A 13,924-nucleotide genomic window follows, 5' to 3' on the forward strand; every position below is an offset into this window, starting at 1 on the left:
ATGGAAATAATTTTTACTATATATGCACAATAAAGAGTTTTTTCTTCACTGGGACAACTCTGAATCCTTTTTAGTAGATAACTTAATAGATGTCCAATATAAAAAAGACTTGTGTTGAATAGTGCTGGTTTTGTCATGTCATCTGTGAAAGCCTCTTGGAAGGTAATGATATTTTCCTGTGCATCCAAAGTATGTTCATGAGAAAATGCCTGGATATTGGGCATGGTACGTCTGATTTAATGAGTTTGGTAGTTGAAATGATCCCATAGCTGTAAACATAATGATGTTTCAGGTGTGCTTGCTTATCTGCAGATCTTCTAAATTATAGCATTTGCTTTCACAGCATAGAAAAAGTAAGTGTTTAAAATGTAGACTGTACTTTACCTAGTCATGGATAAAATTTTGATAGTAAGATGCTGCAAAATAGCTTCAGTATCGATTTATCTGATAAATTGATTAATAATTTTTTAAAAATGCTTCCATTACTACTGAGAGGCAAATAAAGATAATTTGAAGGAATATTAATCTGTATTGATTTCATACGTTTTATAAAACTTGCTCACTTTTTCTTTTTAGAGGCCTTTGAATACTAGTTATGCTAGTATTTTACTTCATTTTTGAAGTGTAACTTCATTTTGATTGAAATAGATATGACTATCTTACAGAGTAAGATGTGTCAACAAGAGGACTGCTTTTAACATCTCACTGGTATCTGCAGTTGTGACAAAAATAGCTGGAAAAACATTAATCCATAGACTTTGTTCTTTTATAATACAGTGTAACTCTTGGCAGAGACCTAGCTCTTTTGAATTACTGCATACTTCATTTTAAATATCAGGTTTGTTAAATAACTCATTGACTTTTTCCTTTACTTAGAGGTCTAGATGAATCTACATTCTGTTCTTCAATTCATAACGAACACAGCACGGGACTGACAAAGGGAATGCATGATTACAGGTAATACTACAGTATTTCAGGGAAGAATTGTTTTTGTTCCATTACCTGTGCTCACAGTGTTGACAAAACTAGAAGACAACTGAGTGATTTGTGTTTACAGACAGGCTCTTACATTTCCTTCAAAGGCGGCTGTTAGATGTATAAAATTCTTGTTTTTCTTACCTATACATTGAGTAGGAACTAGACTCTGATATTGTGTTGACTTACTTTTCTCAGACTACACAGACCATGGGAATTGGAACCATTGCTTAAAGGAATTCAGAATATATTTCTGAAATTGTATTTACTACTTAACATTTTGAAATACAATGAGTGTACAAAAAGAATAGCAAGCACTTATGTTTTCAACCACGTTGGCAGGTATACAGTGAAATTTGGCAGTTGATGTAAAACAAAGTAGTTATTTTTTCCACATAACTCGCCTTTAAGTGACATAAATGTTAGCATAACATACTGTCATTGTTGAAGGGCGTGTGTGGGTTCAGAGGCAAATAGACTGATTCCCAGTGGAAAAGTCCATCAGAAGTTCTTTAGCTGGAAAGATGCTCATTTGTCTCAAGCTGCAGATTGTTGAAGTCTTGAAGGGAATGCTGAGGGAGATCGCTCTGCTGCTGCTTGTTTTCTCTACTATCCTTGGCTAGCGGTCATTGTGAGAGGGGATAGTGTGCTAGATGGCTAATAAGGAACTTTGGATGCCAGGAAGCAGCAAACCTGGCCTAAACTGTAACTGATTTCTTATTTTAGGAAGATCAGGCTGAAAATTCCCAGGTCTCAGGACTTTGGCTTTCATTTTAAAAGCTTAGTTAGTATCACAGATGTGTCCCATAGCTTGCATGGATCTGTCTCTGGTTTGTCTGGGGCTAAATGCATTCCCTACTTTTTCTTTTAATTCTGGTTGACAAGAAATAACTGGGGGGGGGGGGGGGGGGGGGGAATAATTTTTTAACATGCTATTTTAGACTAATGGTGTAAATATGCCTGTCAAGGGACACAGCTGAAGTATGTAGGTAGAGAATAACTTAGTCTAGAAAAGAACCTTTAAAATATAACTTTAATGGTACATAGTTCAGGGATTTCTTCGTTCTCAAATGTGAAGAGCAAGCTGGAATATATATTGTGAAAATGTGGATATGTACTTAATTATTAGCGTTTAACTTATTGATACACTACCCAAACTATTCTAGTTTGGGTTCTGTTGCGTTCCTGGCTGGTTTTTTGCAAATGAGATGTTGTTAGAGTTCAAAATATGGAAGCACCTGCTTGTTCATAGTTCCATTTTCTGTCAATTTGTGTCTCTTCCTACGGTAAAAGCCTTTTTCTTAAGACCATCCTATAAGGGCTTCTTCATGTCAATGTAATTTAACCAGCTCAGATCCCATCAGTGCTTAGTTTCTTGTCTCTGCTTTCATGATTTGCCTTTCTTCATGCTAAGAATAAAACCAAGATAGAGGACCATGAAGACAGTGTCTTACTGCAGGGTAGGAGTTAACACTTGTTTGAGCTTAAGTTAATGAGAACCCCATATTGGCTTTCAGAATGACATGTTTAATAACATGGACCTATACACAGTTTACAGGGAAATCTGATTATGAAAGAACCTAAAAATTAAGTTACAGTTTAAATTGAAGTATTAAATAATTATCTTTGTATTGGAACATCTCGCTGGGTGAATGTTTTTTTGATGAACAGCTTTTGAAACAATGTGATAAATAAAAGGGGCCACAGATTAAGTAATATTTTATACGTTCTCATATTAATGGAATTACTTTGAAGTGAATAAGATTTCTAATAAAAATTTTAACTGTCTTTTGATATTTTTATTTTTTTAATGCAGAAAAGCATTCTATGGAGTAAATGAAATTGCTGTGAAAGTGCCTTCCATTTTTAAGCTTCTGATTAAGGAGGTAAGATCTTTTCTTTAACAAATTGAAAAAAAACCGTATATCATTAAAAGTTACTTCAAGTATAATGATTATTGGACTGATCTTCAAATAACAACGTAAAACAGAAACCTTCCCCCAGAGCCCAGCACTGTAAAGCAAAATGATATGGACCTTTATTTTTGAGCTCTCCAAACTTAAGAGGCCTTAGCTGTAAGCTCTTCAGAGTTCACAACCTGGTGCCTTAGCGAGGATGTTAGAAAATGTGTCAGAATTCTTTGAGAGGATGTTCATCTTATTTCTTGTTAATTTCAAACATAAAACAACTGATTGTGCTCTCCATTATCAGCCCAGGGATTATACATTACAACATACGCATCAAATCAAATGTGTTCTTGCATATACTTTTGTTGGATTTGTTCAATTTTCCTTGTATCAGGTGGATTTGAATAATTGAGTTGTTATCCATGTGCTATAATAATGCATGACAAACTTTTGAACAAAGAAACTCTCCAACCTGAACTAACAGAGTAAGAACTTGAGGTGTCATTGAATTTATTAATAAGAAATGGATAATAACATCCAAATGAATTTAAGAATTGTAACTTAAGGTGCATCAGATGTTCCTATTATTTTGCTTTGAGGTATAGGGGGAAAATGCACACAGACTTAAATGTATTCATGTATTATTTTAGTGAGAACTGTGCTTTTGAGGGGTTGAGGAAGTGGTGAAAAAGAGGGATTGGTTTGGCAAAACAGACAAAAATCACGTATAAAGAACAGAAAGGTTTATCTCCTCCATGGAGGAGGAGGATGATTCTGACTCTCTTCTGACAGAGAATGCATGTGACCTTTTGGTGTAACTTTAATGTTCTGTCACTCTTCTAGGTTCTCAACCCTTTTTACATTTTTCAGTTGTTCAGTGTGATATTGTGGATCACTGATGAATATCACTACTATGCATTAGCAATTGTGATCATGTCTGTAATATCCATTGTTAGCTCACTCTACACCATTAGAAAGGTAAGTTCAAAGAAAAAAGATGCATCTTTTCAGCTTTTTACTGATTGGTTTATTTTGATGTGAAATTGCGTACAAATCTTTAAGAATTTTTCAGAGGTATACAGGTAGAATATTGCTATGGGTTTTCCCTCTTTGAGCTGAAAGAATTTGGATTTACAATTCCCTTTGAGACCCTTCTCTGTTGACTTTCCATGCTGTTGAATCGGTAGGTTGACCTCAGATAACAGAAACACTACCTCACTTAAATAAAACCTGGACACAGGTTTATGTACCAAGTTTTATTGACAGTAGTGATTCCGTTGTTTCCTTCTGTTTGAAACAGTCCAACGGAATTGAGCACCAGCCAAACGTGTGGATTGTTAAATTGGCAATGCATTTTTCTCTGTAGACTTAGCTGTAGCTGATTCAAATCAAAGTAGTAGTTATCCTTAAATTGCAATCTCTGAATTCAGACCAGAAACACCCCCCCCACCTTACCTTAATCCAAGTTCATACAACTACTGCAGTTTTTACTTACGTATGTTAATGACCAAACATTTTTATAACATTTTGTGTGGCGTGTGTATTTGCTTCCAGAATGCCGTTAAAAGTAGGAACCTATACAGGTTGATGCACTCTAGCTTTATTTGCCCATAGGTTTCCTCAGCTATGTTCAAGAGAATGTTTTGAGTAACATTTTGTTGTAAAAGAATGTTAGTAAAGAATCTCATCACTTCTACTTGTAGAGATAGAGCGTGCATTTAGAAGAAGACAACCTGTGCTTTTAAATAATGAACTGTTTTCTCCCCTTTGCAGCAATATGTTATGTTACATGACATGGTAGCAGCTCACAGCATTGTCAGGGTTTCTGTCTGCAGAGGAAACCAAGGTAAATTTCACAGGCGGTTTGGAAGGTTGAGTTTAAATTGTTCATTAAGTGTGAGTGTAAAGTTTGTGTGCATCTGTTCTTTCTTTGATCACCTTGAAATGCTTCCATTTCTTTGCAGAATTGCATGGGAAAAAGAGGTTGCAAAGTGGAATTTAGATAGGATAATAATCTGTTCAGGATTACCCTTCTAGATGTTGTTTTTAGCGAGTATCAGTTTTTTTCCTAGATTATGTGCTTGTCTTATTCCTGTTTCTCATTATCTACTACTCCACATATGTAACTGTCATTGTAGTTTCTTTTTTGGCTTCCAGACATGCATGTGTTGGGTTTCCATTACAATTTATTACCCAGCAGGGGCTGCAAATTGATTTCTGGATTTTTGCTCATTTGGATACCACAGTAGCTGAAGTTGGTTAGGTTTTGCAAGACATGCATTTGTGTTGGACTTGTGTCTTTATACTGAAGTTATACTGTAGTTAATAGCTTTTGTACAAGCTTGATTCCTTTCATTTGTTATGATGAACTATATCCATGTGTTCTAGAGTATAATCTGTGATGGAATTGGGTTTATCAATGGCTTTTTCTGTATCTTTTCAAAAACTTTTCATAATGCCATTAATAAAATAGAGTATAAGCTTAATTGTCACCATCTGGACCTTGGCCGTGAGGATCTTTATCAGGTTTTGTAGATGGTGGCTGTTTTCAGGTAAACTTATTTGTGTTTTAATACTCAGAAATAGAAGAAATCCTTTCCACCGACCTTGTGCCTGGAGATATCATGTTGATTCCATCTAATGGGACAATTATGCCCTGTGATGCAGTACTTCTCAGTGGTACTTGCATTGTAAATGAAAGTATGTTAACAGGTAAAGTAAACTTGATACCATTTTGTGTGACTAAACCTATTAGGTTATACCTGTGTGCATGCTTAACTTGCAGTATGTTCTAGCAGAAGTGGATATGTTTATTTTGCTTGAAATGTGTATGTTCTTGCAATTATATATGCTCCTAAGTACTTAGGTACTTGTGTTCTGGTTATCTGCAACAGCTACCTGGTACTGCTTGGCAACTCCAAAAATGAGTGATGGTTTTTTGTTGAAAAGCTTTCTTCTTGATAGTTTGTCTTCCTGCCTCTTGACTTTGTGTTCTCAGTGCAGATTGAGTTCTGCAGTGTGTTTCTTCAGAAAATTTTTGCCCAAACTTTTTAGCTGCTTCCAAGAATGAAGGTAGTAAGTAGAATGTTCTGCTGTATTTAAAAACAGAAATTATCTCCAGTTGTGCCTGCATACTCTGAAACCAGGGACCTGATGTATTTGAAGGACAGCTTCAGTGAGTAGGATGGATTTTTTGTTATTCCTAGCATAATCTGTCCAAACTGGCAGCATTTAGAATATTGTAGTTCAGAGATTGTGTGTTTTATCATGTTCAATTCTTTGAATATACTTGAGCCCCTTGCTGCTGCTAGCAACTGATAAAAATTGATTGCAATCCTAGCTTGAGTGTACTTGGTCACTAAAGGAGCTGAGAATAAATTTCTTCAGCTCCTAGTTTTTCTGAGTAAAGATGGGGTGATGCCTTGGATCAGGAGAAGGAAGCTTGTCCTGTTTTCTTTCAATGAACTGTATTTTACACCTGTCTGATTTGAAGTAAGAGGCACAAAAGCTGTATTGGTGAATAACGAATAGAGTTAAATAGGATTTGGATAAGGAATCTGATGAGCTGAGGCTGACAGGTGAGAGACTACCTAATAACGTGCTGAAAGGAAGATGACTTCTTCTATAAGTCTGCTTCTGTGCTAATGAAGTGAGATTATATTGTTCTACTTGGAAGTCGTGAAGGAAAAAATGTCTATTCTTATTTGATCTTGCTTAGAGACTCTCTTTCCATTTAAGGTGAAAGTGTTCCTGTCACAAAGATTAATCTACCAAATCCTTCAGAATATCCGAAAGCAATGGGAGATGAAATATACAGTCCAGAAGTGCATAAACGGCATACTTTGTTCTGTGGAACCAATGTCATTCAAACCCGTTTTTATACTGGAGAATTGGTCAAAGCTCTAGTACTGAGAACAGGTATCGATTGTTGAGTTTATCACTTGTTAACATACTACTTGCTTTTGTAGGTGTATGTCAGCTGATACTTTGGAGTATTGTATTGAATGGTCCTAAGCTTGGATAAACGTGTATACCCGAAATAATTTGATAAATGTCATACAACAATAATAGAGCTAGGTAATGGCCTGGAAAGTATCAGTTGGCAAGCAAGAAAGTGAATCAGTCTTTAGCATCAATTTAAAACTTACCTGAAAGCATTTTCAGGTACTTAAGATTTCTTTTATGGTGTGTTGGTTCAACTACATATGCCTCTTTGAAAAAGTTTGTCATACCATTGGATTGGTTGGGTAGCAGGGAACAGCTTATTTTAGTGGAGTCATTGGCAATGTCAGATATTTTTCTTTGCCCATAGTTTTGTCAAAGCACATAACATTTGCTTAAAAAAATGTGTTCGACCTAGCCCTTTCTACAGAAGTGTTTATTCATACTAATATGTTAAAGGTTTGGTTTTAGATAACACAGATGTTCTATTAAAAACTATTGCACAGACTAACATAGTTGTGGGATTCTGCTTTACAAAGATGATCTGAAGAAAACCACCACAAAATAAATGAATGTAAGCTATAATCCAAGCTACAATGGTATTGGATAGAATAAATTTGACTACATTGACTAGAATACTATTTAAAGCAAGTTTTCCAACAAGTAACTTCAACCTAATTAGCCTGTTCTTTCTCTGGTGTCTTCTCTTCACCTTCTGTTAGTCTGTTTTAGCTGTAAATGCTCTGATTTTTTTATTAAGTTCATTAATGTCTTTCTGGAGGCTTTTATTAGTCTGTTTTTCAAAGAAAAATATTTCCTTTCCCTGGAACACATTTTCCCTTTAATAATATCCATCTCAACTTCTTTTGTTTCTTAAATAAGAAATTTTATGTGCCTAGCCTGATGTGTATATACAGATAGGTGGTCCAAAACAGCAACAGAAATGAACTGCTGAAGACTTACTTCTTCTATTCTGTGGGAAGGATAATGTTGGTTTTTTTTTTTTTAAAGCCTGAAACCATGGTCTGGAACTCTTACAAGGAGAATTGTAGTTGCTTCCAACACACTGAGCCTTACTGCCCCGACATGTGAAGCCATTTTTTAAATCTTCTCTTTGCCCATGACAGGTTATCCTATGTTGTAAACAGGATGAATTTAGCTCTGTGGACCTTGTTCAGATTTTACATATGGACAAGTACACTTTTCCTGCTATGACTATATATAGAGAGAGGAGCAAAGGGATGTAAAATTCTCTCTGTTCTCCTGTCTGGTTTACAGGGATGGCTTTTAGGCAAGTAGGGAATTTCCCACTCCACAGCATTGGACAGATGTTGCAGCGCTTGTAGCTTCTCACTCCTAAGATGTCCGATAGTAAGAATGAAAGTAATTCTTAACTAGTGAGATACAAGTAAAAATCCCTTTCTGTGAGGGAGGGGGATGCCACAAAATTGAAGACACTATAAAATTTAGTCCTTAAAAGAATTCTAGGAGAGCAGAACTCCATATGGTTGTGTGCAAAGACATGTAGTCTTAATCTTGTCCTAAATCAGGTTATAAGATTGATCTTCTGGGACTGTACTCAGTACTCTTCAGAGTTAAGCCTTTAACATGAAATGTTTGATTATACAGCTGAAATATACATAAAATACCAATCAACTAAATGTATTCTTTTTATTTGTTCCTGAAACTCAGTTCATGGATATATTAGTGTGTATGTCAAAATGTGATCAAGAGGTGGGTTTATCCAAAAGACTCTGTGCACCACAGTTTTTTCTGAATCTTTCTTTCTGGCTGTCAAGGGGGCTTACAGAGATTTGCCTTTTAAGTACTTAAGGTTGGACTCTATGAATAACTTCATTTTCTTTTTGCAAGGACTGGCTTAATTAGACAACTAATAAATATACCCACTAGCTCTGCACCGTGGGGGACAAAATGCAGTACAACAATCTCTTCCAGGTCAAACCTGCTGCTGTAGGAGGGGGGTTCATTTGCATCAGCTGCATGTCCTTGCCATAGGAGAGAAGCATTTAGTATGATGTGCACATACATTTTTGAAGCACCTTAATTACAGTATTGCAGAACAACTGTTACTGTATATTGAGAAACAATCTTAATGAAATGAGTAGCTTAAGAGTTTCATTGGGGTTTTTAATATATTTGAATAGCTTTGCTCTTGTCTGTGCTTTTAATAACTTCTTTTTATTTCTAGGCTTTAGTACTGCTAAAGGACAGCTTGTTCGTTCCATACTATATCCAAAGCCAACTGATTTTAAACTCTACAGAGATGCCTATTTGTTTCTCCTGTCTCTGGTAGTGGTGGCAGGCATTGGGTTTCTTTACACAGTTGTCAACAGCATCTTAAATGAGGTATGTTTTAATTTCTGGTCCAGAACTGCCTTATTTTAGAAGAGGGTTCATCATGATTTCCAACACGCTTCAGATGATGAGAAACAATTCGATTTTAAGTGAAAATTTCTTTGCTTCAGTTTGTATCAATGGAACGAGAGAGTGAAGCTTACTGAGAACAAAATTCAGCAGAGAAGCAGAATTTGAATATATTACAGTGAAATTTGAGTTTACCTCAATTTCTGTTGACCCAATTAGTAGACTTTATTATATGTAAGATTACTGTCTGACTGATATCCAGTTGGAAGAAATAGGACACAGCACATCTAAAGCATGCTGCAGGCAAAAAAATCCTTACCAAGAAATTGATAACTGATAACCTGATAACTAATTTTTTTCTTTCAAAAAATTTTGCATTATTCAGTTACTGTTTTAAAGGAATATATTTGCAGGAGAAAAAGTGAAAACTTGAAGTTATGGGTTGTGGATAATTTAGGAGTGGATTATCATGGTTGCTGATGGTGGGTGAAGATTGTGCTAGGTTTCTGGGCAATCCAGAACATGCTGTACTGGGGAAAACAATGTGTGGATTTTGCTTTTGGTAACAGCAATGTGATGTTTCAGTGGGATAGTGAATCTTTAAGTGGTGAGTTCTTGTTTTTTAACTCCGACCTTTATTGCAGGTTCCGGCTCATACCATCATCATAGAGTCTCTTGACATTATCACTATCACAGTGCCTCCAGCGCTCCCTGCTGCCATGACTGCTGGCATTGTTTATGCACAAAGAAGGCTGAAAAAAATTGGCATTTTCTGCATCAGCCCACAAAGGATAAATATTTGTGGCCAGCTGAATCTTGTGTGTTTTGATAAGGTTAGGTGAATTTCGAAACTTTGTGTTGCCACCTGGAGAGGCATTGTATTTTAAATGGGAATTTGTATAGACTAGCAACTACAGGAAAATTCATCACTTTCATATAAGTTAGATCATTTTTGTGCTGTTAGCTTCCAGGTATTCGGTGTTTACCACCTGTTAAGTCACTTAATTTAGTCTGCTATAAAAAGTTGTTATATTCCAGAGCTGCTTTCTTATCTCAAGACTCCCAAGTCCTAACTTACTACTGGCACCCCAGAAATGTGAGAGTTGGGGTCTATTAAGAGTTTTATTTAGTACACAGACTTCTGGAAAATTGAAGTGTGAGGTCAGACTTGTTTCTCATTTTAATTTATTTCAATGAAAAGCCAAACCAGCATATTTTGTTATTATTCCTTAACAGAAACATGAGTGAAAGACAGTAATGCCACTAGCCAGAATCCTTTGCTTTTAGCTAATTCTTAGATAAAATTTATTTTCCTCCTTAGATTTTTATCTAAATTCTTAAGTACCCACACTAAATTTATTATTTCTCTTGTAAATATATTCCAGTTACTGTTTTAACTATGTAAGAAAGTAGCACTAAGGGTTTAGTACCTATTTTCTGTTGCCCTCATCCCCTGAGTATAGAGATGTTGAGCTATCATCTTTGGATTTTAAGGGTCTGTTTCGTTTGCCCTGTCTCCAAGGAGGGGCATGATTGCTTTGAATGGTTTTTAAAGTTATTTTACAGGGTTGGAACTTAGTTACTAGCAAAAAGCAAGGGAGATACTGTATTTCCTGTCCCGAAGTCTTGATTTTTAAGTGAAAACAAAATAAAATATATTGTTTGAGTGTAATTTGGTTAATTAGCTGTTAATTTTTGCTTTACCTGAGGGTAACTTCTTTCTGAAAGCTTTTTCTTCCTGCCATGCCCCTTGGTTTATTTTGCAGACTGGCACACTTACTGAGGATGGTTTGGATCTTTGGGGAATTCAACGGGTGGAAAATGCTCGGTAAGGATAAGCTCAGAGCTGATAGCAAATATGATACTTTGTTGTGCTTTAACAGCTTCAGCAGAAGAGAACAGAAAATTCAATGTGAGCTCATATATGTCTGCATTTCTGTAATGAGCTGTAAGAATGCAACTGAAAATATGGTTTAGGTGTAGTGAAAGTTATAACCATCTTATGAGGCTGAGGTGGCATTTAATGTGTTAAAGTCTGAGACTCATTAGGTTCATACTGCAGAAATGATGCAGTTAAAGAATAGCATGTTTCCTTAATCCTGTCCTCCTAAGTGATGACTTCTTGGGCTGCTAAAATGAATTAGCTTAGCTAATTTTGTCAAGTACAAAGTGATAAGAGGCCTCTGTATGAGGAATGAAAGTAGACAGTGAATTAACACAGTTTTTGAAGGAGACAGAAGTTGTGACTGCTTCTGAAGATTTCAGCCCGGAGTCTTAATCTGTTTTCTGTGATGTGTGAAAATACAAGAGACTTGTGCAGTCAATTTTCTTCTGTTAATCTAAACAAACCTTTTGAATTGGCTCATAATAAATAATTATAGTGCTAAGTATATTATTACTTCATTGTTTTAGTTTCCTTTTGCCGGAAGAAAGGGCTTGCAGTGAGAGCTTGCTGAAGTCTGAGTTTGTTGCTTGCATGGCAACTTGTCATTCCCTTACAAAAATTGAAGGGGTACTTTCTGGGGATCCGCTTGATTTGAAGATGTTTGAAGCAATAGGATGGGTAAGTGTCTGCTTGTTCAAGAGAAGCAACTTTTTTAAGATCAGTAATCTGAAATTTCCTACGCTGTTACATACAAGATAAACCATTATATGCTGTTTCAAGCTGCAACTGTAAAACGGTGGGCTTTTGACAATGCCTGTGTGTCAAAGAAAGTCTTAATAAGAAAATGTTCCTAAAATGTGTTCTGTGCAACAATTCATGGAACTGAAAGAATCTGAAGGGATAATTTACTGCTTTCTGATGTTGTGTGTGGCAAAGTTTCAATGCATATAATAAACATGTAAAATAACTGAGTGGATCTTAAGTTAACTGCTAAATTAAGACACTTAATTCTCACAGGAAATTTTGTTTAGAAAGATCATTGCACCTTGGGCTGACTTCCAAGCCTGTTTTTTTTCCTGAAAATTACATTATGAGAATATCAAAGATAATGAATGTATAAATTAGTTGATTATTTTTAATACAGATTTTAGAAGAAGCAACTGAAGAGGAAACAGCCCTTCATAATCGAATCATGCCGACAGTGGTTCGACCTTCAAAACAACTTTTCCCAGAATCCAAGCAAGCAACAAATCAAGAAATGGTATAAAAATTCAAAACAATTCTTTGAGTTAAAGTAATCCTTCATGTTAAACAAATACATTTTACCGCATACTATGGTTCAGGCTGTTAGAATTCAAACAGGATCAAAACTGTGTGGTTTTTGATGGCAAAGATAGAGAAGACATGTTTGAACTGTTGTTGAAGGTAGTGGTTCAGTATATGCCACTTTCAAGGTGAGCAGACTGATTATTACCCTTACAGACTGGTTATAAAGTGCTGCAATGCTTTTTGAGTTTACACATTTTAATATTAGTATCATTACCAAATTCTTATGGTGCTAATGAAGTGCTTAGGTGTGTTCACCTTGCAGTTTCAGTTAAAACAATTTTTTGTTAATGTCACTGCACGGCACTGAATTCTTGCTGCCATCATACCTTCGAGATGTATGCTTTAAGTGCCAAGTTAAAAATAAAATGTGCATGGCAGATTTAATTTTTTTTTTTTTTTCTATCTGCATTTTGAAGTATTTTTGAATACTTCAGGGGGGGAAATTTTAAGCATGTGACTGTATATCCAGATTATCACAGAGCAGGGTAGTGGGAGGGTACAACAAGTTGGTTCCTCTCTGAGTCTTATTCTGTGGTAGATAGAAGCGTCTTTTTTTTGTGTTCAGAACTCTGTACAGGCACAGCAGTAAACTGTGCAGTAGTTGACGTGAACATTCTTGAAACTTATTACATGATTTTTTGGAGATATATGTAATAATCATGGCCTCATTCTGAAATACGATAGTACTTTAATCATTTACATAGGCTAAACAGATACAGGCTGGACTGTGAAAGGTCTTGCAAATTCTAATCAAGAAATCAAGCTCTGAAGTTCTGTTATGTCTCACTTAAAGGATTTTAAACAGATGTAGTATATTAATATTCAGCTTTTATGAAATCCATTGCAAATATATGTGACTTTATATTGAGAGTGCTGTGTAGATTAATTTACTGATTTATGTTGAAATATTTCTTAGCTGAAAAAATACTTAAAAATTAATATTTACAGTAAATGTATTTTTTCTTTTTTTTAGGAGTTGTTTGAGCTTTCGGTAAGTATGCTTTTTCGATTAAACATGTACCTCTTTTCTTAGAATGTATGTGGATGTAACCCTTTTCTTCCTTCCTTCCTGTGTGACACAGACCAGTTATGAGATTGGAATTGTGCGCCAGTTTCCATTTTCTTCAGTTTTGCAACGTATGTGTGTAATAGCGAGAGTTCTAGGGGAGAAGAGAATGGATGCTTACATGAAAGGTGCCCCTGAAGTGATTGCCAGCTTGTGTAAGCAGGAAACAGGTAAAGGAACAAACTGTTTTTATTTCTTGTGTAGCTGAGCTGGGGCACGAATAATTTTAATAACTCTAAACTTGACCTTTTTAAAGTTCCTGTTGACTTTGAGTGTGTCCTGGAAGAATACACGAAGCAGGGCTTCCGAGTTATTGCTCTTGCTCACAGAAAACTGGAGTCTAAACTTACGTGGCACAAAGTCCAGACTATTAATAGGTAAGAGTGACTTCACTTTTTAATAAGTAACAGGCTTTAAAAGCTGTATGCTTTGGAT

The 13,924-nt window shown here is 35.7% G+C and overlaps 1 protein-coding gene across 4 annotated transcripts in view; it reads left to right on the forward strand.

Annotated features, from left to right (window-relative positions):
* ATP13A3 (ATPase 13A3) overlaps window positions 1-13,924 on the forward strand; it is a 61,130-nt gene that overhangs the window by 28,599 nt on the left and 18,607 nt on the right. For all 4 annotated transcript variants that reach the window (XM_052805148.1, XM_052805147.1, XM_052805150.1 and 1 more), the window contains 14 exons: window positions 877-957; window positions 2,792-2,861; window positions 3,726-3,860; window positions 4,656-4,728; window positions 5,463-5,594; window positions 6,621-6,800; window positions 9,034-9,191; window positions 9,854-10,042; window positions 10,976-11,037; window positions 11,622-11,772; window positions 12,239-12,355; window positions 13,397-13,414; window positions 13,506-13,659; window positions 13,746-13,866. In XM_052805148.1, coding sequence (XP_052661108.1) covers window positions 877-957; window positions 2,792-2,861; window positions 3,726-3,860; window positions 4,656-4,728; window positions 5,463-5,594; window positions 6,621-6,800; window positions 9,034-9,191; window positions 9,854-10,042; window positions 10,976-11,037; window positions 11,622-11,772; window positions 12,239-12,355; window positions 13,397-13,414; window positions 13,506-13,659; window positions 13,746-13,866 — 1,641 coding nt within the window. The remainder of the gene's footprint in view (window positions 1-876; window positions 958-2,791; window positions 2,862-3,725; window positions 3,861-4,655; window positions 4,729-5,462; window positions 5,595-6,620; window positions 6,801-9,033; window positions 9,192-9,853; window positions 10,043-10,975; window positions 11,038-11,621; window positions 11,773-12,238; window positions 12,356-13,396; window positions 13,415-13,505; window positions 13,660-13,745; window positions 13,867-13,924) is intronic.

This window comes from Harpia harpyja, chromosome 12 (assembly GCF_026419915.1).
Source record: "Harpia harpyja isolate bHarHar1 chromosome 12, bHarHar1 primary haplotype, whole genome shotgun sequence".
In the NCBI taxonomy this organism is placed as follows: domain Eukaryota; kingdom Metazoa; phylum Chordata; class Aves; order Accipitriformes; family Accipitridae; genus Harpia; species Harpia harpyja.